Source organism: Drosophila busckii, chromosome 3R (genome assembly GCF_011750605.1).
Source record: "Drosophila busckii strain San Diego stock center, stock number 13000-0081.31 chromosome 3R, ASM1175060v1, whole genome shotgun sequence".
Classification (NCBI taxonomy): Eukaryota; Metazoa; Arthropoda; class Insecta; order Diptera; family Drosophilidae; genus Drosophila; species Drosophila busckii.
This window is the reverse complement of record NC_046607.1, coordinates 10,386,209-10,410,602: the sequence shown is the minus strand read 5'-3', so window position 1 is coordinate 10,410,602 and position 24,394 is coordinate 10,386,209. Positions and strand designations below refer to the sequence as shown.

Genomic DNA, 24,394 nt, shown 5'->3' with positions numbered 1-24,394 from the left:
CCCCCTCTTCGAGCCAAGAGGCTTACTTGAGACCTCATTAGTTTTGTTGGCATTTGGCGCAATGCTGCGCTGACCTCTGACCCAAGATATCACCTTGAGTTTTTAAGCTGATTTCATGCTAAGGATGATTTGCTATTTTCTTTGCTTTTTACTTGTTTTTTTTCCAAGGCTGTGGTTCTTTTCTTTTTGTATGTTCTTTAAACTCCGAGAGCAAATTGATTTTCCAGTAGTTTTGAAAACTATGTTTGGGCTACCGCAAAGCCTAATTGAGTTATGATAGAGCGTATTTATAAAACAGAAGTCTGGTATGCTAAACAAGGCAAAAAAAATAATTTACATAGCCAGCGACAGTTTACGGCAGAGAGCAACGGGATTAGTATAGAAAAACAACAGTGACATAAATCAAATGACAAAGTCGTCGCGGGGTTACGCCCACTTTGAGCGTGAGGTATGCTTCTAGTTTCGCAGAAATATTATGTTGGACGCGCACATCCGTAAATCCTTTTTTAGCACGAAAAACCGAAGGATTAAAAAAGGAAACTAGAGCAGCGAAAAACAGTACTGGGACAAACACAAGTTATGTGCATAGAGATACAGTTAGGATCTGTGCGAAATAGTTGCTCTAATTTTGATTGTTTGCCTTAATGGTTACGCAGTAAAAGTAGCTGAAAAGCAACAAAAGCGTGAAGGCCAACACGCATTACGGCAACACAATTGCCGTGCACGTCTCGGTGGCTCAGTGGCTTTCTAGCCTGTACCGAAACTGTTTATGAGTCGGCTCGACCACGCTGTAGCAGCTCAGTGCATAGCTCCGTATACATTTGCATGGACCAGGTAATGAGGTGGCCTTAACAATGAAAATCACTGGAAAATCACGAGAAAGTTCCTCAGCGGTCAGACGTATGCGTGTGCTCGCTGCTTTCTGCTCATTAGGCTGCTCTAGTTACGATTGTACCCAAGGACTCAAACTGCGCGCTGTAGAGCAAGGCAAGGCGCAAAAAACTCACTTCCGCGTAAACTATTTTTTTAGAGCCGCGCAAAAATCATAAAACATTTAATTTTTTATGGTCACACAGCTCACATCACTGCAGGTAGCCTGGGTTAGTTCCAGCACTGTGGCTGCTGTTTTTTGTACCCACACCACCTTAACCCTTTCACCATTAAGAAAAAACAAATATTCGCTGTCGCGTTGTTGTCCTTGCGCATTTCTAGCGAAATTACCTTTTTTGTGTTTCCAACTATAATGTTGTTGCACACATTGTACACTTTATGATCTATCGGTTGTGTTTTTTATGGCTGCTCCATTGTTGCACACACACACACGCACACACGAGCGATACTTGGTGCACTTCCTTAACTCTTTTGGGTGAAAGTTGCTGCAGAGCGCTGCGTTTGGGCGAACGGGTTAAATGCTGTGCACTTTTTATGGATGCAAATGTTGTTGTGCTCGTTTCCTAGAAAGCTGCACTTTGGTCATTAGCCCAGCCAAAAGGGTTGAGTTCAATGCGTTTTGCATTTCTAGACAGTCAGCAGTAAAAAGGACACGAGAAAGGGTTAAAGGGAGGATGCAAATATGAATTTATGACAGTTGCTTGACAAAGTATACACACTTTAAAATTTGGTTGGATTTTTTTTAAGAAAAACAATTCATATACTAATTTTAATTTTTTTCTATTTTTTATTTTATATATATTAAAATTATTAAGTAAAGAAACAGTACTTCTTTCTTACTTTATTTAAGTTTTTATTGTTTTATCTATTATATATACATCTGCATATTTGTATTTATATAATATTTTATTATTTTCTATATCAAAAAATTGTATGCTGCTTTTTTATTGGGCTTACATGCTAAGTAATGTTTATCATTAACCAGAGTCGTTATTAATAAGCTTATTCATTTAAAAGGTTAACTAATGATTATGCTGCTATCAATTTAAGGTTTTTTTTAATGATTACGTTTCCAAAAATGAGAATAATCCTAAAATCGCTCATTATAAATTATCACACATTTTTTCACAGCACAGTTTTGTGTATATTCACTATGATTACTTTCCAAAAATAATTGAATTGGTTAATAATTCTAATCTAATAATTATTTACAATAATTTAACAGCTATGGCTTATATACTAAAACTAATTTTAGTAATTTTTAGTAACTTACTAACAAATATTTTATATTTTTGAAATTCAATAAATTATTATTTTAATAAGTTTTGTTGGCATACATGAATTTGCTTCAATTTTAATGTTTCTTTTCTGTTTGAAAAAAAAATAGCATTAAATTTATAATTTTAAAAACATATCCCGCCAATACATATGTGCATGACCAGCGGCTGCTAGCGCAGCTCTCTGGTATATAAAATCTTGAACGCTATGCATTTTTGAAACACAAATCATTTTTACTGTATGTAGTAGACCCTCGTTCTCTTTCCCTTTCAGCTGACCGTTGAGTTACATTTGTAATGCGCTTGAAATGAACGCCACTAAGTCGACGCCGTTACATTGATATCGAAATGCGTTTTAACAATGGTCAACGACAATTGTAGAAACTCAGACTCAAACTGTATCCGTTGTACAATGGTCGCAGTAAATCCCAAGCTTAGGCAATTGGTAATTTTGAATTAAGCGCCAAAAAAAGAAAGAATACAACAACTATGTATGTCCACCCCGAGTGCGTGTGTCCTCTAGTCTAATCAGCAATCCTGCTGCCAGGCAGTTACACATTTTCACACTTTCGTGACCCCTGCGGTGCGCTGCCGCCAACACATTAGAGGCATTTGCTGACCCATAGCCAGGGGTTGGGCAACTGCCATTGGTCAAAATCAAGAGCGCCGCTGACCCCTTGTCAGCAATTTTGGGATCGAGGTTAAAATTAATGCGAAAACTGTGAATATGTCACGGAAATTGCGTGAATTCGGGGTCACGCATAAGACGCAGCCTCAAGGAGTCCACAATAGGGGTTAGGGGTAGCTGGGAGTTGGCAATTTTTAAAATTTATTGCTGCACAAACAGATCGAATGCTCGAAAATTGTAACGATTTCAATTTTGCAAACAATGCAAATCTAAAAAAGGATTTCTGCTGTGTATTGTTTTGCATGGCACACAGGATCTCACAATTGCAACTTTAATTGATCGACCATTTGGCCAGCCTGACCCCTCCACCCCTAGGCTTGACCTTTTTTCGTCGTCTTGACACAACATTTAAATAATTTTTCATAGCCCACAATGGTCAACGGCTGCTGCATTTAATTGTTGACCCCGCTCTATTTGAATAGTTGAGATTTTATGAGCAGAAACTGTAACGGATTCGCTGGCGTATAATAAAAATTGTTAAATAGTTGCAGCTGCTGTTAAATGTGCTACATTTGCCGCCAGCTTAAAGTCACTCCAGCTCTCCAGCCCGACATTGACTGTGCCCACCTGAGCTAAGTGAACTAACTAAATATGGAAAGCTTGCTGCATGACAATATGGCACTAATGGCGCTGGCGCTTACTAAGCCCCGGAAGAGCGTATAAAAAATTGAACTGCTTAGGAGAAATATGCGAGCCTATTAGACGCAGTGTGTGCCAAAAGTTAAGTTATAAGTAATTTCGTATTCAGGATGTTTGTAGCAAGAACAAAAGGCATAAAACGTTAGCGCTGGCATATTTTATTTTCTAATGTACGCACTGAAATGACAGATTTAAGATGCTTACGAGCAACTCGAGGCAGCAACGACTGCTGCATACGCTACACTCAAATGACGAACAGCACTTAGCTGCGCATAAGTGTGTGCAATTAATTAATGTTTTAATAGTTTTCTCTTTTTCAAGACAAGCACGCTTTTTATAACATAGATAGTCTCATAAGCTCTCCAACACACACACTCACACATACTTGGACAGCTACACGTTACACTATAAACACCACTGTCATTTATTTTCGTATTATCATAATGAGTACTCGTATATTTTTATGTGTATTTCTTGCTTTTTGCAACCAAAAGCATTCAAGCAAACGCAAGCCCCTTGCCACGCCTCATATATGTGTCACACTACCACCCACGCGAGTGTGTGTGTGTGTGTAAAAAGAAAGCCAGCAAAAATAAAAGTAAACTGCAAAAACAGTTCGCATTCGCATTCGTTTGTTGTTAAATTATCACCCAAGACCAAAAGCACCCTCTATTGGGGTCTTTGCTTGCTATTTATGCAGCCAACTAACACCACCCACACATATTCACCTACACACACACACACATAAGCTGACAGCTCTCGTTTAGATACGTTACTTTTGGATACTTTATAAAATAAACGTTAGAGCGTTGCCTGTTTTTAATTTATTGCTATTTTGTACATTTTTCTGAAAATGTCGTTGATCTCTTGTCTAAACAAAGAAAGTAGCTTGATCATTATTGACTTGCTTATCAGCACTTGTTTTTAAATTTCAACGCAGCTCGAATTTGCTAATGTTTAAGTCAAGTAAATAGAAACCGATTGAGATTTATTAAAAAATATTTGCTTGAACTGATAAAAATATTGAAAAGTTTGCTTGCCAAGCGGTCATTGTACTTTATTTCTTAGTATGGAAAATTTTAGAGCAGCATATGGAAAATTTTTAATCAAGACAAATAAAAAATATACAAACGCTATAAAGTCAGAATTTTAGAATACAGCGCACATTTGCTGGCGGTAGCCAATAACATTTTATGGCAAACACCATTTCTAAACACGCACACACACACACATGCATATGTATATAAAAAAGTGAGAGAGAAAGAGAAAAAAGAACTCAGCAGAAAAAGTAATTTCACATAATGGCCAATCTACATAAAAAAGAAAAAAATTGCCCGCCAAGAAAGGCAAAAAAAATCGATGAGCGTAATGCGAGTGGCCGATTGAGTCTGAAAAAATGCCAACCTCCCCGCATAAATTTGCAAATAATGCAGGGCTAAATAAAAAAAAACAACTCCCATGTATGTGTATACATATATATACGCTATGTATATAGATACATATGTAAGCATGGGCCAGGCAACTGGCAGCGAATAAACTTCCAAATCATGAAGCATACAAAATGAAAATCCACCCTCGAAAAAAGTTGCTACGGTTTTTTTCTACTATTTTTTCGCTCTCTCTTTTTGAGAGGAGGGTTGGGCAAAAAAGAAAAACGCAAAAAGCATTTTGTTACGCTGACAGTGTGTGTGGGTGTGCGTGTGCTTGTGTGTATGTGTGGGTGGTTGTTGGGTTGTTTCGCTTTCGCTTTGTTTGCAAAACAATCAAAAACCGAACGAGTCGTTGCTTTAGTTGTCGCCAACTGAGTCTTCCCTGACTCCCACACAACCCCTCTCCCACTCCCACTCCCAGTCCCAGTCCCACATATGTTTGCTGGTTTCTTTCCTTTACGGCTGCTTGGTGGAGCGTGGTCCATGGCGCACATGGCCTGCGCCTGCCGCGACATTTCCCGTTGTTGATATCTTTGGCGACATTTAATGTTGCTAAGAGTTTTTGTTTAGCTCTACCCTATGCTGAAGGAGAACAGCAGGTATATAGTAGCCAAAGCTCGACTTGCAACCATCGCTAGTTGCAGTCCAGGATAACTTTTGCGTTGAGCAAGCCTTGCTAATTTTTTGGCAGCATTTTTTGTTGTTGCTTATTCGTTTTGTTTTCCTTTCGCATGGCAAACCAATTTCAAGCATATTTTTACGAGTCCACTGTGTGGCATTGCGAACTTGTCGAAAGACGGTGCGGCGAGCATTGTGAGCCAAGCTGCTTGGCAGGCACAGCAGCTTTATTTTATTTTGTAAACGTGTAGCAGGCCACGCCTCCACGCACTTCCCTCCTCCAATTCAGCCAGTTGGCCATGTGCTAGAAGCTAATAACGTTTGCCAAAAATGGAAAAGCGGCAGGTCCTGCTGCTGCTCATTCAATATCTGCTTAGAATGTGTTTGGCCGAGTGCGCAAAGTGTGGAGTAGTTTACGCTGTGAGAATTTCTTAACTCTTTTCAATAATATCGAATTGAAATTGGAATTGAGAACGTGGCCAATATATCTTCAAGTAAGTGCTGGGCTTATATGCCATAAATACTAGTGTTGATATTCAATTGAACAAATTTTTTAAAGTTGTTACTCTCAGATAAGAATTCACCAGTAATAGTATTTGAAATTAAAGTTCTAAAATTACATTTGATGAAAGTACATTTTATTTTAAAAATTTGTATATTAATAAACAAATATTATTACACAATTTTATTGAAAAAATCAAACTGGGAAACGTATTTTAATTAGCTGGAACCTTGCGTTTGAGCTTTAAATTATTTATTTTCAAACAGTCCTTGTAAGAAATTTACAGTGCAAGCTCCCTAACTTAAGCTGGAATTTTTGGAACATAGTTTTTTTAAGTGTACCTTCTTATTATTTGTAGTTCAAATTTCGTTGATTTTCTGACTGCTTTTTATGGGTCTTTTTACCAAATTACAAAACTGCGCCATTTGCAATTTTGTTGTTGCTTTTCTACTCTGCCCAGTGTGCCTATAAGATTACAACGCTACGCAATTGGCACACACACACAAACCGAAAAATATACAATACACTGAGCGGAGAGGCAGACAGACAGACAGACAGAAAGGCAACGGAGAATATTTTCAATGCGCTCGCTCCCGAAAATATGCAACATTTTTTATATGTTTCTGCTTCACAAAGTTTTGTGTCGTAAAAATTTTTTTTGCACTCTGTGGCTGTCACTTTTGTTCTTGTGGTCAGGCTTTTATGTTAGCGCTGTCCATGTGTGTGTGTGTGTACTTTTTATGACCCAATATGGCCGCCAAACGCTTCGTACGTGTTTGTTTTCATCTCAACTTGTGTGTGTTTGTGTGTGCGCTTATGAATTATATAGATTTTTATGCGGTCGCATATTATTTTTGTTGCTATTTGCTCCTTTTTTTTGCTTTGCTGTTCTGTTTACTTCTTGTTCCAGCTATGGCCATGCATTTGTTTCTTACTTTCTTTTCGTTTTTTTCTGTTGTCTATGAGCATAATAAAAATTTCTTTTTATATGTTCTTGCTATCTGGCAGATCTGCCTGCATAATGCCTTAGCTAGTTTTTGCTGCTGTTTATGAATATTTAGCTGGGTCAGAGTTTGACTTTTATATTTCACTGGTACTAGGCATGTGGCACTCATTATTTCTATATAGTACTTATATATGCATATACATAAGTAAGTATACCATACGTACGTACATATATATCGTATATATTTTTCTCTAGCTTTTGGCGATGCTCTGCTTTTGTCATTTTTGCATTAATTTCATATTTTGTGTATGTGCTGCCGCTGCTGTTTATTCCGCATAAATAATAAATAATTTTGGTTATTGCGTCTGCACAACATTAATATTATTTTCCACACACACAGTTAGGCAGCAACGTATGGCCGTGAGCTTTAATTTCGGCTCATTTTTCGTTATCAAAACATTATGTTTGTGTGCATGTATTTGTTTTTGTTACTCGCACACACACACACACACACACACACTGACATAAGCATTTGCAATTAAATATGCCAAAATACACAATCGCATGCATGCACACACACACACATACACACACACACATTCATGAAAATCAAACAGCACGCACTCTGCTTAGAATTTCTAGCGCACATTTTTGGCCTTAAAAAATTCAAATTAGTATTTTCTTTTTCAATAATAATTAAAAATGCGATATGCGTATGCAATTGAGAAATTTAAATGACAGTTATAATAATTTTCAAAGAGAGAATTTTATCTCACAGCTAGAAATAATTTGTATTAAGATAAAAACTAAATCATGCAGTTTGCAGATTAAATTCGTTTAAAGCTATAATTTAATTTTGAGAATATTTATTTCCTACAAAGTGTATGAATTACCCTTAAGGCTTTAGATTCATAATGAGAAGTTCCTTTGGTAAACATATTGCGGTTAAGGTCGCTCTACTGATTCTTTGAGAATTCTGGGCACCGTCGATAGAACTTAAAGGCCTTGCTTTGATAGAAATGGAAATAATGAAAAGTTGTGCATGATTCTGTTGTTATTATGTTATGTACCATATTAGGGTACGTTGTGAATTCAAACATATATAACTAATTGTAATAGTAAAAAATTTAAAGAAGAGCTTTGATAGACTTACATACACTTGAGTACTTCACTGTTAAATGATTATATAACAAATAATTTACTCGATTAATGTACCATGGCTGTTGACTGTTACTTCAACGTAAAGATACAGATTATAATGTTAAATGCGCTCTGTAATGCACACTCATGCATATTATTCATATGTGTGTCACACATGTAAAAAAACCGAGTGCAAGTGCACTCAATTGCACAGAGGCCAATGAACAACTGTTGTTATCAGTAACATAGACCCATAAAGAGATTTCCACATGTGTTTGACTGCGTGTCTGCCTTGTAAAACGCTATTGATTAACTTTCAAGTGGCGTTGACAGCTAATCGGTCCGCTTAAGGCGCGGGTAATCTAAATTGTGTCTCAATTGTAATGCACTTAACAGCTAAACTATTGCAACAACAAAAACAACAGTAGCAGACGCACTTTGAACAAACCCGCGGTGCGAGCGAGAGCTTGATAACAGAATTAAGAGAGAGTCGCACGCGAGAGAGAGCTTTAGCAAGTGACGTAGCGTCTAGGCAATGGGATAAACGAATGCTATGGCCCCCAGCAACTGCGCCGCTGCCCTTTTCGGCTAAAAGCGCCGTTATCATCTCGGGCATTTAATAAAAACAAACAGCAAAGTCGGCAGCGCAGCTCTCGGTACATTGTTAAATTAAACGTCTTACTAGACGGTCTTCGTTTAAGCTATGGCTGCCGAGTCGCAAGCGAAAAGGATGGAGGAAAGCCAACAACTTCAGTTTGTGCGCGAAAAGCTGCTGGCGTTTCAGAAAAAAATGATTGGAGATGTGGAGCAGCGCATGTCCTGCCTCATACAGGACGTTATGCTGGATATACAGCAGCAGCAGCTACGGCAGCAGTTTGATAATAGCACAGACAGAACTAGTGCGGGCAATGGCAACATTTGGCACAATCGCCAGCCTCAAACGGCAAACGGCAAATCAGCTGAGTCTGACATCAGCGATAGTCCAAATTTGCAGTCGGATGCGGCTGCCCAAAATGAGACGACGCCAGCGTCAAAGCAACACAACAATGAGAAAGAGAAACAACAGCAGCAGCAAAAACAACAGCGTCGTGGTCTGCCAGATAAAGTGTTTGCGTTTCGCGAATCGTACCTGACCGCTCTGCTCCAGGTTGAGCACATGCGCACCATTTATAACATATTCTATACTATACTGGTCTTGTTTTTCCTCAACGTCATTTGCTATGACTACTTTGTCGAGGGTCACATCAATTTCGCTTTTGATACATTTAATGGCGGTCTCAAACGCTTGCATTATGTCATGGGCATCTGGCTGCTGGAGCATATCTTTGTCCTACTGCTCTTCTACGCCTTTCGGGGCTGGGCAATTATGCGCGCTAAGTTACAAACGCACAGTGAGTACGCAAATTATGTGCACAACTATACAATTTCCTGATTTTCTTTTCTGTTTTAGACTCACTGCAGCGCTTCTGGTCACATAGCAGCCTTATCATGTACATTAGCGCGCAGCTCGTATTTGGTTATGTATCCACCTCGTTGTGTCTTAAGCTCAACTTACCGTTTGTGAGCGCGTGTGTACTTCTCTTGGAAAGTACACGTCTACTTATGAAAATGCACGCCTTTGTCAGATACAATGCAGCGAGAGTATTGGCCGGCAAATTGAAGACCGATAATGAGCCGTGTCCTGCGCCCATGCCCTCACTCCAGAGCTATGTGTACTTTTTGTTTGCTCCCACGCTCATTTATCGGGATAGCTATCCTCGCACTACACACATACGCTGGAAGTTTGCACTATGCAGACTGTTGGAAATGGTGGCTGTCGCCTTTCTGTACGCCTTCATTCATGAGCGGCATATACACGAGCATTTCCACTTATTTGGAAAAGAGCCAATGGGCGCTTCACAGCTGATAGTCAAACTCTTTGGCATGATGCTGCCTAGTGCGATTATATTTTTGTGTGGTTTCTATATGATTTTACACTCTTGGCTGAATTTTACCTCGGAGCTGTTGCGATTTGGCGACCGGATGTTCTACAAAGATTGGTGGACATCGCATACCTATGACACCTACTATCGTAACTGGAATGTGGTGGTGCATGATTGGCTATACGAATATGTCTACAAGGATTGCTACAAGTATATATGTAAGGGATCAAAAACGGCTTCGTCGCTGCTAGTCTTCATGATCTCTGCGCTGGTGCATGAGCAAGTCTTGGGATTTGCGCTGCAAATGTTCTTTCCCGTCATGTTTGTGTTCTTTGGTGTTGTTGGCGTAGCACTGGTCTTCCTCATGCGCAGAGCACCCAAAACACTTGGGAACATATTTTTGTGGTTCTCACTTATCCTAGGCAACGGTATGCTCATCTCGCTTTATGCTATGGAATACTATGCAAAACGCAATTGTGAGCTAAGCTACAAGCACTGGACGGACTATGTAACTCCGGCCCTGTGGCGCTGCTATCACTAGTTGCAGACTTATTCTGTTATAAATGAGTTTTTAGGCTAAGTTATTGTAATTTGTACACATGGCGTACGTTTTGTATTTATAGCTAAATTAAATTAACAAAAAATCATTTAAATGTCTTCCAAAGTGGTTATAGCGTAATCAGTTTCTACAAATGTATCAAATGCATCAAACTAAGGCTTAATTAGGTTTTATATCAACGTAAACACTGATGAAAGCTCTTCAATCTTCAGAATACTGTGTAACAAAGTGGGAAAGATTCCCTCCCATTTTAGGCGCACACATTAACATTGTTGGTGGCGCCGGCAGTAGGCTGTGTTGCAGGCGCATCCTCCTCAACGCGTTTGCGTCGGAACAGTATAACGTGCGGCTCCGGCGTGTGCATCATGTAGTGCACCCAACCTGGAATGTAATCAGAAATAATAAACTATAAGGCGCGTCAATCAATTGTGTGCACTTACCTGGACTCTGTTGTACGCCCAGATTTCGCCACTCTGTTTCAGTCATAAGATGCGATTTGGGCACATGTTTGGCCAGATCGGGAGGCAATATGACGTGCCTGCCATATTGAGAGAGAAAGCAAAGGTAAATATGTAGGTCAACGTCAAGAATGTGCGCCATTTGTGACTTTCAACATATATGTTGTATTACACTCAATTGCTTTGATTTCAACATTAATTTAGCAGCGTCGCTTACATTGAAAAGTGATTCTCGCAACTCTAGCTCACCTGTATTCAAATTTGTCGTCAAAATACTTCTCAGAGTATTGAATCTGATCCGCCGGCATGTTTACAATTATTTTCCTTTATTTACAAAATAATATAGTGGCGGCGGAACGATAACTGCAATGATAGAAGTTAAGTGTTGGTTAACACATATTATATATTTAACGAAACTGCATTTAACGAAACCAAGAGTGACAACAAAACGACAGCTTATGTGGAGAAATCGTGTATTTAAGGCTGTCTGTGCCAAAACAAAAACAAATATATGCTGATTGTTATTCGTAAGACAGACAAGTCGATTACGTAGCCGTTGCAAGGCTTTTAAAAAGCTAGGAAGTTTTGCCAAGAATTCTGTGCTTACAAGTACAACATAACAAAAACTTATCGATACTTCCAGCAACAGCGCCCTAACATTCTCGATTTGCATATAGCAGAGCAATAACAGAGCTTTACGTATCTAAATAAATACCGTATCTGACAGATGCGTGCCAAAGCATTGCGGTATTGTTTTTGTGTGCGTGAGTGGAGAAGCAAATTCTAAATTGGTTTTTATATAAGCGCCGTGGATGCTTTTAAACAATTACCACACGCATAATAAATTTATCAATTTTTATACACTCGAAAATACACACACATTCGTGCTTGTGCTTGTGACTGTGCTACCAACGCAACAAGGAAAAACTCCCATGACAACGCTGAATAATAAACGACAACAACAACACTAGCAACGGCAAGTGTGCGATAAAGTAAATATGCATATGGGCAGACACAATTAAAAATACACCAAGAAGGGCAAATCAGCTTGTGTTCCGCGCACCGAGTCCCCCAACGAGCGCGCCCAGCCCCAGACAAAGCACATGTACACATATGTATATGTATATGCATGAATGTGCGTGTATGTGTGCGTGTGAGCCACCTGCTGCTGCTGCTGCCCTGGGCCAGTCCCAGTGTACAACAACTCTAAAGTGACCAGCGTCGGCAGCACCAGTCCCAGTCCCCGCCACACTCCAACGAAAGTAGCGCGAGCAGCAAAAGAAGCTGCGGCGGCAGCAGCAGCAACAACAACAGCTACAATAAGAACATGAACGCCAGCCTAATATACGAGATACTCATGTATCTAAATTCGTTCTATTTTGGCATGTACGCCGCATTCGAGGTGGGCGTGGGCGTTCTAAAGGCAATCAATCTAGAATATGGAGAAAACATTTTGTCACGTGAGGCGACCATCTTGCTCTCGTTGTTCATCATCGAAACGCTGCGCATCGTCTTTGGTCGCAAGAGCAGCCTCAGTGATCGTGGTGAGTAGTTCCAAACAAAAGAAATAACAAAAGCACTAAGTGTGCCATTTATTACACACTTACAAGCATGTATCGAAACACAGACACACACACACACACACGCACGCAGACAGACGCACACAATCGCACGCAGCTATCCACTCCATATGCTGTGCGCCCATTTTATGTTTAATACTCGTATTTGTTTACTTAATGAGCTGTGCCGCATGGACTCAACTCAACAGTTATGGCAGTCTCGGAGTGAGTTGGAGGAAGCTGCTGGGGTTGGTATGAAGAGTTTCTGCTATGATGACATGCTCAAATAATTTGCTGTGTTCTCAATGCCACAAAAGCGTCATCATTGTTTGGTACGCACACACTAATACACACACACACTCCATATCAGCTTTGGTTTGTAAATGTTTTCATAATCAACACGGCGTATGCGTAATTTTTAGCTCTGCATATTTAATTAATGCCCAAAATGCCATGACCCATATTTTAAATTTGGTTACTAGTTACAAAGTTCAGTAAACAATTCAGGTAGTTAATTATATACAAATTATGCATACTTAACTAAATACTATGAAAAAAGGGACGATGAGGAAAAATTAAAAAAAGAAACAGCACACCGCACACCAAAATGAAAACTATTTTATACTGAATGCCTATATGTTCTAACTAGTATTCTATATTGTTTTCTCTTTGCAGGCTGGCAAGCAACCGCGTCCGTAATATTAACACTGCCCAGTCTAGCTATTGTTATTTATTTATGTTGTTTTCAAACCTTTGTTCTTAAGCTCGAAATTATTCTGAGTGCCTTAATGATCATTCTACAAGGTGCTGAACTAGTCTACGCCAGCATATTCATTTGTACAATGTGTCGACCCGTTACATATACCTAGCAGTTGGTTAACGTTGCCACGTCGATGCCGATGTCAGCAACAGCAACAACAACAGAAACAACAGCAACAGCAAAAACAACTGCAGCAATGCAAGTAAATGAAGCTGCATTGATACGACGACGACAACGCATCCTTTGGCATAATTACATCAAACTCTTTACGTTTAAGTTGAGCGATATTGGTGTATAAAGAGCGAATCACGAACCGCAACCATAAACTCACACACACGCACAAACCTCTAAGGATATACTAACCCCAGACAAAGAAGTTGCTATCCGTAGTCTGCTCACGCCACTTTAAAAAACCAGTTAACAGCCACCAAAATGGAAGCAAAGAGGTTCGTACTAAAACTTTGCATTCTTATATAAGATATAGTAGTGTTATGTGTTATGTGTAAAACGCACTCGCAGTAGCACGGATAACGATATACGCCGCGTCGCGTCCGTTTCGATCAAAAGCGCCATTTGATTTAAATTCAGAGCGCATTCTTTTGTCCGGCCTTTGTCGCCTGGCTCGGGGCTCGGACTCGCTCGTTGTTGCTTTGTTGGTGTATTTTTATACGCTTATAATGATCTATAATTATATACAAACACTCGCACAGACAGACAAACCACACATAAGTAGTCTATGTGCATTAGCATCAGAGCGCAGCAGTTGGCATCGTTGTCGCTGCTCATGATACAACTGCAACGTACACTTCTAATTCAAGTGTAATAGTATATACGCCAACAGCAGAGAGCTCTAGCTGTTTGGGTGGGTTTAGGCCAGCTAGACTGAAAGGAACTACAGACGAGGAAAATGTTTGCTATCAAGCAATTAAAACGACAATTGTATTTTAATAACTAAAAACATGTCTTGAATCTCGATTTAGTAGCAACAAACTCGAAACTATTTTAGTATTCGAAGCAGAACTCAATATCTAAAGTATGTGGAAATATTTTGTTTTAAGTTTAACAATTGTAAGGGTAGGTTATTCGCCAATCCTAGCTAACCTGGCCTTAATAAGAGACACAACAGATTTTGAACACGCGAAAGGCGACAACGACCAACATATAATTCAAATAAATAAAAACAACAGAATGCGCTGCGACAACCACAAACAGCAGCAACAACAACAACAACAACCAGAGTGACAGAGCCAATGGCCAACACAGCAGGTTCGCATTATTATTATGGTCAGTCTAAAAATATAGCGCCCAACGTAAGCAGCGCCAACAGCGCAGCGCGCATTGCCAAACTGTGCCGGGATTAGGCCAATAAATAGTGAATTTCTGTAGCGTTAGTTGCATTAAACAGTTAAAATGCCGCCAAAGCGACCGCCACCGTTAGTGCCCAAGAAGCCAAATCCTAGCATGAACTACGAGGTGCTAATCTATTTGAATAGCTTTTACTTTGGCATGTTTGCCTGCTGTGAAATGGCCATGGGCTTGCTAAAGGCGATCAATTTAAGCTACACAGGGCACACGCTCGCGCAGGACTCGGCGGTGATGATAAGCTTCATCGTGCTAGAGACGATGCGCCTGATAATGGGACGCAAGGGAACGCTGGCCGAGCGAGGTAGAGTGACATGAACTGAGTGTTCAGAATTAATTGGCACAGTCGATGTTACGTCTATTTATAGCACGTTATCAATTTCTCTTTGTTGCTCACGTTGATTTCTCACGCTCTCTGTCTATTCACAGGTTGGACTGCCATAATGTCTGTCTTTCTGACTCTACCCTGCTTTGTGGGCGTCTCGTATCTGCTGCTCCTGCAAACCTACAGGCTGCGTCTGGAGTATTGTCTATGCACGCTGCAGATAGCGCTCTACTTCACCGAGGTGTGGTACGCCATCGTCTTTGTATTCTCACTGTGTCGTCCAGTAACTTATGATTAGTAACATAATAACTACAGCAAGTCGAGACATTTATATTGTAGTTTAAAAGCCAAGTATATAAAGAAATCAAAACCAAAGCAAAAAAAACCAGAGATTAGCAATATAGCTATAACATTAATTAAACACAAACACAAACAAATTTAACATAAAGAAACCGAAAGAATTGAATTATGAGACATGAGATATTAAATGTCCCTGAAACATATATACACACTAGTATATAACTAGTGTTATATAGCAAGCGTTTATGTACATATATACACTTGTAACGGTTTTATAAAGAAATTATTGTTAAAATTTAAGCATCAATTGGAACCAATACGACAAGACAACCAGAAACTTGAACTTGAACAAAACAATTTGTAAGACAAATTTTTTTTATATATGTATATTATATATAAACAAAGCGCATATTCTTGTGTATAAATTATAAAACATGTATCAAGCACAACTATAATTTCATAATTTTAAACAAATACATGTCATGTAAGCTACTTAGCGTTTCGAGCCGTAATTGTTAACAATAGTTGCAAACTTCACTTTAAAACCGACCCACGTGTAAACTTAAAACAAAAACAATTCAACAGGCAATGTGTGTACTTTACATGAAATACTTTAAACAAAAACTATGTACTTAGCTTCTACTAAACGTATGTTAAATGTAAGACTTTCAAGACGCCCTCTAAATCAATATTTAAACCAAATACAACTAGTAGAAGCCTTTACTATACAAGCAAACTTGCTATCCCTACCCCGTCCTTCGAGTAGAATCTACAAGAAACACAACACTTTTGAACTCTTCACATCTCATTAAGCCGAATGCTAGTCAGAACGTTACTCTCAAGGTTGCCGAAGTATGTATGTCCTTTGTGGTTTCATAGCCAATTAACGCATTTCATCCCCACTCTCTAGTCAACATACAAAAATCTCATGCTTCTTAAACCAGCTACAATTAGTGCAACCAATTGAATGAACATTAATATATAAATACATTAACACTTAATGAGAGAGAGAGAGATATAAATATAAACATTTACTAATCCTTTGTTGGCAAATTTAAACTGTATAATATTTATATATGTAGTATATAAAAAACAAACTTCTGTTCAAATGCATAACGTTAACATACATTTTTAAAATGCGCTAGTCGAACATTAATTGAAATTAAGAAACCCAAAAAATGTAACACAGTTAATTTAGTCTAAAAAGAAAAAAAAAAAAGATTTTATGACAAAATATACAATTAAAGAAAATGAAAGTCAACAAAAACTTAAAGCGTTTCAACATTTTTAAGTAGGCCAAGCAAATTTGAGCATCTCCTGAGCTCCCACGTGATTTTTCAGTTAATTTCCAAAAACTCCAATCCCACACAGATACACACAATTTTGTTGTTTCAAATTTACTGTGACTCACGTTTTTTAACCATCTTTAACTGAAAAGTGCTGTACGCTTCCATAAACCATGGATAAAGCTCAAAGTTCTGGTAAGCCACTCGAATTTCTAATTTTCTTTTTAGCTAATTGCTGCCTTCTTATAGAGGAAATTGGCAAGTTACACACGTGCAGCAGCCGGCGCGTGTTGTGGCAGCTGCAAGACAATGAGGAGGAAGAAGTCTACGACTCTGTTGTTAACTATCGACGCCTACCAACGACGGATAAGACCGCAAACTCAGCCAGTTCCAGTGCATCAGACACTGCTGCTGCTACTGCTGCCGATGCCAGTACCAGCAGCAGCAAGTGGCGACTGCTCCTGAAGCCACAAGCGGTTGAAGAGTCACCCAATTTGGCCCTGCGCTACAAGCCTTCACATGAGTCGGTGCCAGCGCCAGCGCCAGCGCAGTTCACAAACAAAAGAGCTCGCAGCATTGAGCATTGGCAGCATTTGTTTGAGCTCATACGCAGTAATAAGACTTCCGCCACTCTGGGTGCACGCTATAAGCCATCGCATGAGTCTCTTAAGCATCAGGCTAGCAAGGAGCAAGTAACAAATGCGCCCATGCCCACGCCCACGCCCACGCCCAAGCCCAAGGTGATCACTGCTGATCTTAGAGTGGAGCAGTGCATCTTTCCGCCATTACAGACGGTAGTGATACGCGAGATGCCACCTAAGTTTGCCAGGCGTAGACGTATACCAGATGATACCGACTCTTGCGGATCGGAGTTTTGCGACTTGTGCATGCCCTTGAAGCAATCATTACATGCTGAGCTAGCAAAGGTCACACTTATGCCAGTTATTAATCCACCAGCTAAGAATGATAACCCAAAGAGCAAACGTCGCTTCACCAAGCAACCAGCTAATCCCACTGATGCCACTGGCAGCGGTGCGAAGTCAACCTCCAGTTCTGCCGTTAACCCATTGCCCACTTTACGGCAACGCCAGTTGGAGCTACATCGCTATCGCTTGTTAATTGAGAAACGCCGTTTGGAGCTTCTCGATTTGAAGATAACACGCGAGCGTGCTGAGGCAGTGCGCCAAGATGTGCTCTTCCATAAGGACTTGCAGCTGAAGCACAATCAAATTCAGTCATTGGAGGACGCCAACAGCTCACAGGCCTAGTTTACGGAGTCACAGTCTGGGCACAAACAAAATCATTAAGTAATAAATTAATACAACAGTACTCTTACACAATAGAATCAATATAAAATTTCATATTTTTATAACCAAAGTACAATTTTGTTTCTTATCTTTATTGTCAATATGCAGTTTGCTCAAAAATTCTAAATCTACTACTCCCAGCGATTCGATTTTCATTCGAAATTTTCTCAATGGCCTCTCAGAGTTCAATGCTTCGAGCTATGTATAAATATGCAAGAGCAACAGCAACTACAACGACAATTTAAAATTGTAACAACATTTACAGCTTTATCTGATAGAATCTGATAGAATGATAAATTTTATCATCTGAAGTTCTATTCGTGTGACGTTTGCTGTGTAATGTCGACGTTTCCGCGTGAATGGCATTTTGTGTTTATTTACATTTTTATTTAACCTGAAACGAAGTCAATGCTGTCTTATGGATGCCAAAAGATGCAGAGTCTGCGGCGGCAGCAACATATGCGAGAGAAGCCTCAATCTCTTTGAGGCGGGCAACCGGAAATTAGTACGACACATACAAATGCTAACAGGATTGCGGGTAATCCAACGAGTGTTAACTTTACCGACAGTTTGCATTACATTTTTTTGATTCATTTTAGCTGCGCCTTTCGCAAGATGCACCTGTACTTATATGTTTCTGTTGTCAGTCAGATCTCAAGATGGCAATGACATTTCGCAGACTTTGTCTAAGGGCGCAAAGAACGTGGTTGCCGTACGTGGAAGAAAAAGATGATTCTTCGCAGAGCGAGGCCGATACTGCCAGTGCCAGTCCAAATGCTAGTCCGAAGCTAAGAGAGCCTCGTAGCTGTACTGTTGTCAATACATATAGAGAGAGCGATACAGAGGAGGAGAAGCCACAGCAAACAGTTGAAGTTATGATTAAAGAAGAGTTTAATGCAACGTCAATTGAGGATGCCAGGGAACGTGATCATTTGGATCCCGATTTTGTTATGAAGGCGGAACTTGTTGTTGACATGGACTCAACCTCATGCGCCAGCTTGGAAAGTATGCCACATGATGACGATTACAAGCCCGCCAATCAGACGCTTAAAACGGATAAGAAGAAACTCAAAATCCGAAAAGAAGTGACCGTCTATATTTGCGAGCAGTGTGGTGCACATGTAAAAACTAAACAGTTATTTGAGCGGCACATGCGTAAGCACACAGGAGATCGTCCCTTTGCATGCGAGTAAGCTAAAAACATACACTTTATGCATTTATGCACATATGTAAATTACATTGTAATATATACATTACACAATATGTAACTTTTTGTAGCGCGTGCCCGGGACGTTTCCTGTCCGCTTCTGAACTGCGCGCTCATACTGTCACACACACAGGCCAGCGACCATTTCCATGTCGCTATTGTTCCAATCGATACACCAACTATACGGGTCGCCTCAAGCACGAGCGAATGCATGCAAATGTCCGGCCTTTTGTATGCGAAGAATGCGGCAAGGCCTTCACCAATAACTATATACTAAAGAACCATAGGCTCGTGCATACGGGAGAGCGTTCATTTAGGTAAAGGCTGCCATTGTTAGTCAATTATTTTAACTAATGCTATTCAAACTTTGCAGCTGTGAGCTCTGCAAGCGCTCGTTTCTACGTAAGACTCATCTGAAAACTCACTATCGCTCGAACACTCACAAGCAAAACGTGGAGAAGCAGCAAATAGCTCCGCCAGCAGTTACATAAGCACGAATTCAAAAATAAAACCGAAGCTAGTTACCTTAACGTTTTGTAAATATAAGACTATGTTACCAAATATTTGTCGCGTTTGTGGCATTGATGCGGATACCATTGCTGTTAAAGAAGTGCCAACATACCTTTTTGAAAAGAGTGCGCGTAAACTATTGCGACAAATTCAATTATTAACTGGCCTACTCGTAAGTTAACCATTACTTTTACGCTATGCACTGTTCCCGACGTTTTGTTTTGCAGTTAGAATCCAAGCAGCAGCTACCTGAGGTCATATGTGTCATATGCAAAAGTGATCTAGACTGTGCCATGGAATTTCGCAGACGTTGCTTGCGCAACCACAAAAGATGGACGCAGCCAAAGACAAAGTTAAATGCTACGGGCACACATGTGCTCTGTGTGCGTCGTAGTGCACGCATTAGTCGCGAGCAGTCTCCCAGCAAAGCAAGGCATCCCATAGAAGTGCTTATCGAGGTAGAGCAGCCAAATACTGCATCAGAAGATGATGATGGCATTGATCACTTGGATATGGCCACTTATAGCGATGCGCTAGACTTTTCAGACACTGAAGATGAGCTCTACGAGCCGCCTAGTAAAAATACGGAGGGAAAACGACGCTGTGCCAAAGGGACAAAACCAAAATGTGCCAAGCGAAATACTTTTATATGCGACCAATGCGGTAGACATTTCTGTGGCCGTGCAGCCTTTGAGCGTCATCTACGCAAGCATAGCGGCATAAGGCCCTATGTGTGCAAGTGAGTTTACGGTCAAAGACAATGGGAAAACCTTTTAAATTTCTTTACTTTAGCGAATGCCCGGCACGCTTTCTATCTACGGGTGAGCTAAAGAGCCATCAGGAGATGCACTCTAGCAATCGTCTATATTTTCCATGTCGCTATTGCGATCGCACCTACGTTAACTATAGTGGACGACTGTAAGTATGCATAAAGCTTTTTGTGCATACTTACAAATAACTAATAACGCTTATATGTTGTAGTCGACATGAACGCACGCATACAAACGAACGTCCCTATGCGTGTAACACCTGCGGCAAAGCTTTTACCAACTCGTATATACTAAAAAATCATATGCTGGTCCACACTGGCAAACGCATGTTTAAGTAAGTAGCTATCGTATCTTTAAAAGCTGCAAAAGACTCAATAATTTTTGTTTAAATGATAGATGTGAAACATGTGAACGATCCTTCTTGCGTATAACCCACTTGCAGACACATTACCGGTCAAGAACGCACAAGCAAAATGTGTGCCTACAAGAACAGGAACAGCAATTACAAATAGTCTCCGAATCTGCAATGCAACCGTCTATTACTGATTCACAATCCATAGTTGTAGGTGGTATTGAAGTGCCTTTGGAAAGCCAGCAGCTGCAACAGCTTATAGACATAGATACTACAGTTTTTATATAAATAATATATATGAGCTCTTTAACGGTCTCCTCGTAGGTAACTATAGCTTGTTTTCCCGTTAGACACAGCAGAGCAGCACATTGAGACAAAACAATACTTTTTATAGTTTACAAAGATTTCCTTTACAAATTCTGCTAAGAACAACGTAAATTAGGACAATCATATATTTTTGATAAAGTCTTTCATTAAACATAAAAATATCTTTTAACAGTTTTAATTAATTAACTTGGCCGTTGGGTATATGCATACATACATAAACTTGAATTGAGTATTAAAGATTTGATGAAATTGTCTCGTTTCTTTTGGCCATACTACTTTCTCAATTCAATCTTAATAATATGAAACATGTGTTAATAGATTATAATTCATGATTATAATCACAACCCTCTGCATCTGAAGTAATCCCAACTATTTGAGAGGAACTATTGATTATTTTGGAATTTGTTGAAGAATCTGTGACATGATGCACAAATTTACTTAATAAGATCAAAAGTACAGGAGACATCCGTCAGGCTTACCAGTAATGTTGAATATTTAAAAGACACCCGAGTCCTGAAGCCAATCGGTATCTAAATTTAAAAAGCTCAAATCATTTCTAAAAGAAAGACAATCTGGTCATTACATATTCAGCACTTATAAGAGTTGCGGCACACATGTTTTGTATGTTTTATGATCAATACTTGCTCCTTTCCGATTTGTTATTAGGGTTTCTCCTCAACATACCAAAGTTTTATCAGTATTGCAATACTTCACGGAAGCACCAACTAAGGAAGTGCTGAAGGAAAAACTTTTAATCTTGTACATTTGTACTAACAATTTTTGTCCAGTGCGTCGCTTTGGGGAATTTGGTGAAATAATAGGAGAGCTATTAATGTTAACGTTAATTTATTAAATCATAAACATCACTTTTAAGACGAAATATTGTCATTGAAACACAGAAAAATTTAAATTATTAATTTGAAGTTTTCAAACAAATGTGTAACTGCCTTAAGCCTTCGAACGTTCATATTTTTATTTTATAGCTCTGTTTTTTAGTAGATGCTTGATATTGTTTATATGCATTCTGAAATATGGTATTCAAAATTATTGACTTTTATGAAACTTTTTTTATTTGAAACCTGATACATGTATTTACATGTATGTATAATTTCATTTGCATCTACTCGTCATCAGAGTTCGGGAGTTCAAATAAAACAAGTACACAAATTAAAGTTGGGCGCAACCAACTTTTATATACCCCAGCGCACCCCGCTGTCTATATTGAAAATTAGAATTTGAATAATGTGAATTTATATTTTATTCTTCATATTTGTGCTTAAGTGCAGAAAAATATTCAATCGATTAATAAATAGTTGTCTTTAGATCACACATTATGCAAAAATAAATTGTGACAATATATATTTATATAATATAATATTAATGGATTAATTAAAATTTAAATAGTACATTAATAATTTTGAGATGCAGTTTCATTTAATTAATTTAAGTTAGAGCATATTTTTAAAATAGATTGAAAAGATGCGAAAGTTTGGTGCGCTTTATTTGGTAGGGGTTAATTATAATTCAAATAAAATTATACAAATCATAATAGGTGTTAATTATATTAAAATATTCAAATCATAATGTCATAAGCATACATTATTTAAATGTAAGAAACAATTATTTAAACAAGTAATCCTATTGCTTAACTTGGGTATTTTCGAAAATTTGTTGCACTTATATAATGAAAGTAATACAAATAATAAACACGTTTCATTTCAGCTTTTTTGTTCCTGACTTTGTCGGCCAATGTTACGCTTATGTGCGCTGGACCGATAGTGAGTATCCAAATGTGTTTGCCTTATAAAGGATTTGTCGCAAGGCTCGCATCTGTAATAGACATATTTCTCATAAGTATTGTCTCAATAATTCTCTTACTGTTGTCTACCTAAAGGCGCGCTCTCCAGAATGTATAAGCATATGATTTTTAAGAATATATGCCGTAGTAAAGGCCTTGCCGCAATTCTTACATACATAAGGTCTTTCATTAGTATGTGTACGCTCGTGCTTTACTCTTGTACTGTAATCTGTAAAGCAGCGATTACAATACTGGCATGCAAACGGACGCTCTCCTGTATGACGACGCATATGGCGCTTGAGTTCAGAGCTAGTGCAAAATCGGTCCTGGCAGATACTATGTAGCGAAAAGACCATTATCATCTTGTATTACATTATATTTTAGTATCAATAACTTACTCGCATTCAAACTGCTTGTCTCCACGATGCCGTCGACAGTGCAGTTCAAAGGCCAATCGACCAGATATATGATTACCACATTCTTCACATATATACATAAGACTCGAAGCTCGTTTCTTCTGAGATTTCTTTTTGTTCGTATTATTATTTATCGGCAACTCATCACTCAACACCTTGTCTAGGGTTTCTATATCTTCGTCCGTATCAATTGCAGCTATCAACGCTGTTTGGACTTCCTCATCATCATCCCTTGATGGATGATCAGTACTAAATTCTTTAGTCTCTTGGCTTTCTACCTCGTCATGTTCGTCAAGTATCTCCTCATTTATAATAATATCATATTCCATAAGCTCTTCAGCATTTGGAGCAGTCTCTTCTGTTTCTGGTAGATCTTCACTGATGGTCTCTATTAAAGCAGCTTCACCTGAATCCGCTTTCATACAACTTGTATTCGAATTTTCTAATATTTGGTGTTTATTTTCAATCAGCACTGTTAATGCTGTTTTATACTCCTCGGGTATTTCCTGTATTTGTTGCTCAGTTAATCCCGCGAGAAATTCTTGCTGTGCTTCGAGGATTCTGTCACGAAAACGAATGGCCTCCCGCAACTCGGTCTCACAGCATATACATATAAGATGCGGTAGGCAGTCCACTTCTTCCAACTGTAGAAAAAATCAACAAATTTATTGTATGTTGACATGTTAAAACAATGTACTAACCATAAGACCTGTCAATTGCTGAAGATTCCATAATATAGTTAGATCATCAAATATTTTTAATGATTTTCTGTACACGGCATCTCGGCCGCAAGTTCTACACATGTTTTTAAGCATTTCAAATTTAATTTTGCTTCCAAGAATTTGTCAATAATTGCTAGCTTGTATATTTTGTAAACAAATAATTTGGCCATTCACATGTAAGTGCGCAGTGCTGGTATCATTTAGTGTTGAAAATTGCTCAAATTTTGTTTCGATAGAGCTTATCGAAACACAATCTATCGGCGACGCTCTGAAATTTGTAATGCGGATATTGTTGCTTTAAATTACGAGACTAATATACTTAT

The 24,394-nt window shown here is 38.9% G+C and overlaps 8 protein-coding genes across 10 annotated transcripts; 6 read left to right on the top strand and 2 right to left on the bottom strand.

Moving 5' to 3' along the window:
* The first annotated feature begins 8,771 nt into the window (after window positions 1-8,771).
* Window positions 8,772-10,642, top strand: LOC108603083 (sterol O-acyltransferase 1). Its single transcript, XM_017991573.1, has 2 exons — window positions 8,772-9,522; window positions 9,582-10,642. Exons 1-2 carry the CDS (start codon window positions 8,835-8,837, stop codon window positions 10,592-10,594), a joined length of 1,701 nt encoding a protein of 566 aa, XP_017847062.1. The 5' UTR covers window positions 8,772-8,834; the 3' UTR covers window positions 10,595-10,642.
* Window positions 10,643-10,672: 30 nt separating this feature from the next.
* On the bottom strand, window positions 10,673-14,033 carry LOC108603090 (cyclin-dependent kinases regulatory subunit). Of its 2 annotated transcripts, none has more exons than XM_017991582.2 (4): window positions 13,903-14,033; window positions 11,320-11,433; window positions 11,053-11,150; window positions 10,673-10,993 (listed from the first exon to the last, which is right to left on the bottom strand). In XM_017991582.2, exons 2-4 carry the CDS (start codon window positions 11,376-11,378, stop codon window positions 10,863-10,865), a joined length of 288 nt encoding a protein of 95 aa, XP_017847071.1. In that variant the 5' UTR covers window positions 11,379-11,433; window positions 13,903-14,033; the 3' UTR covers window positions 10,673-10,862. The 2 variants fall into 2 exon arrangements, with proteins under 2 accessions (XP_017847071.1, XP_017847070.1); XM_017991581.2 differs by having other exon boundaries at window positions 10,674-10,993; window positions 13,753-14,032.
* On the top strand, window positions 11,469-13,759 carry LOC108603089. Of its 2 annotated transcripts, XR_001915283.1 has the most exons (3): window positions 11,469-12,614; window positions 12,812-12,961; window positions 13,305-13,350. XR_001915283.1 is itself a non-coding variant. In XM_017991579.1 (2 exons), the coding sequence occupies exons 1-2, from the start codon at window positions 12,398-12,400 to the stop codon at window positions 13,496-13,498; spliced, it is 411 nt and encodes a 136-aa protein (XP_017847068.1). In that variant the 5' UTR covers window positions 11,474-12,397; the 3' UTR covers window positions 13,499-13,759. The 2 variants fall into 2 exon arrangements, 1 of the variants encoding a protein (XP_017847068.1); XM_017991579.1 differs by lacking the exon at window positions 12,812-12,961 and having other exon boundaries at window positions 11,474-12,614; window positions 13,305-13,759.
* Window positions 14,034-14,671: 638 nt separating the features above from the next.
* LOC108603088 (transmembrane protein 216) lies at window positions 14,672-15,546 on the top strand. The gene is made up of 2 exons (XM_017991578.1): window positions 14,672-15,055; window positions 15,181-15,546. Exons 1-2 carry the CDS (start codon window positions 14,800-14,802, stop codon window positions 15,372-15,374), a joined length of 450 nt encoding a protein of 149 aa, XP_017847067.1. The 5' UTR covers window positions 14,672-14,799; the 3' UTR covers window positions 15,375-15,546.
* Window positions 15,547-16,705: 1,159 nt separating this feature from the next.
* LOC108603087 lies at window positions 16,706-18,032 on the top strand. The gene is made up of 2 exons (XM_017991577.2): window positions 16,706-16,857; window positions 16,912-18,032. The coding sequence occupies exons 1-2, from the start codon at window positions 16,836-16,838 to the stop codon at window positions 17,928-17,930; spliced, it is 1,041 nt and encodes a 346-aa protein (XP_017847066.1). The 5' UTR covers window positions 16,706-16,835; the 3' UTR covers window positions 17,931-18,032.
* A 284-nt stretch (window positions 18,033-18,316) lies between these two features.
* Window positions 18,317-19,688, top strand: LOC108603086 (transcription factor Ouib). The gene is made up of 4 exons (XM_017991576.1): window positions 18,317-18,507; window positions 18,569-19,158; window positions 19,248-19,493; window positions 19,550-19,688. The coding sequence occupies exons 1-4, from the start codon at window positions 18,388-18,390 to the stop codon at window positions 19,665-19,667; spliced, it is 1,074 nt and encodes a 357-aa protein (XP_017847065.1). The 5' UTR covers window positions 18,317-18,387; the 3' UTR covers window positions 19,668-19,688.
* A 22-nt stretch (window positions 19,689-19,710) lies between these two features.
* LOC108603084 (transcription factor Ouib) lies at window positions 19,711-21,247 on the top strand. Its single transcript, XM_017991574.1, has 5 exons — window positions 19,711-19,858; window positions 19,914-20,425; window positions 20,479-20,604; window positions 20,668-20,790; window positions 20,853-21,247. Exons 1-5 carry the CDS (start codon window positions 19,727-19,729, stop codon window positions 21,094-21,096), a joined length of 1,137 nt encoding a protein of 378 aa, XP_017847063.1. The 5' UTR covers window positions 19,711-19,726; the 3' UTR covers window positions 21,097-21,247.
* A 1,531-nt stretch (window positions 21,248-22,778) lies between these two features.
* Window positions 22,779-24,230, bottom strand: LOC108603085 (transcription factor Ouib). The gene is made up of 4 exons (XM_017991575.1): window positions 24,051-24,230; window positions 23,332-23,993; window positions 23,024-23,269; window positions 22,779-22,965 (listed from the first exon to the last, which is right to left on the bottom strand). Exons 1-4 carry the CDS (start codon window positions 24,162-24,164, stop codon window positions 22,854-22,856), a joined length of 1,134 nt encoding a protein of 377 aa, XP_017847064.1. The 5' UTR covers window positions 24,165-24,230; the 3' UTR covers window positions 22,779-22,853.
* Window positions 24,231-24,394: the final 164 nt, after the last annotated feature.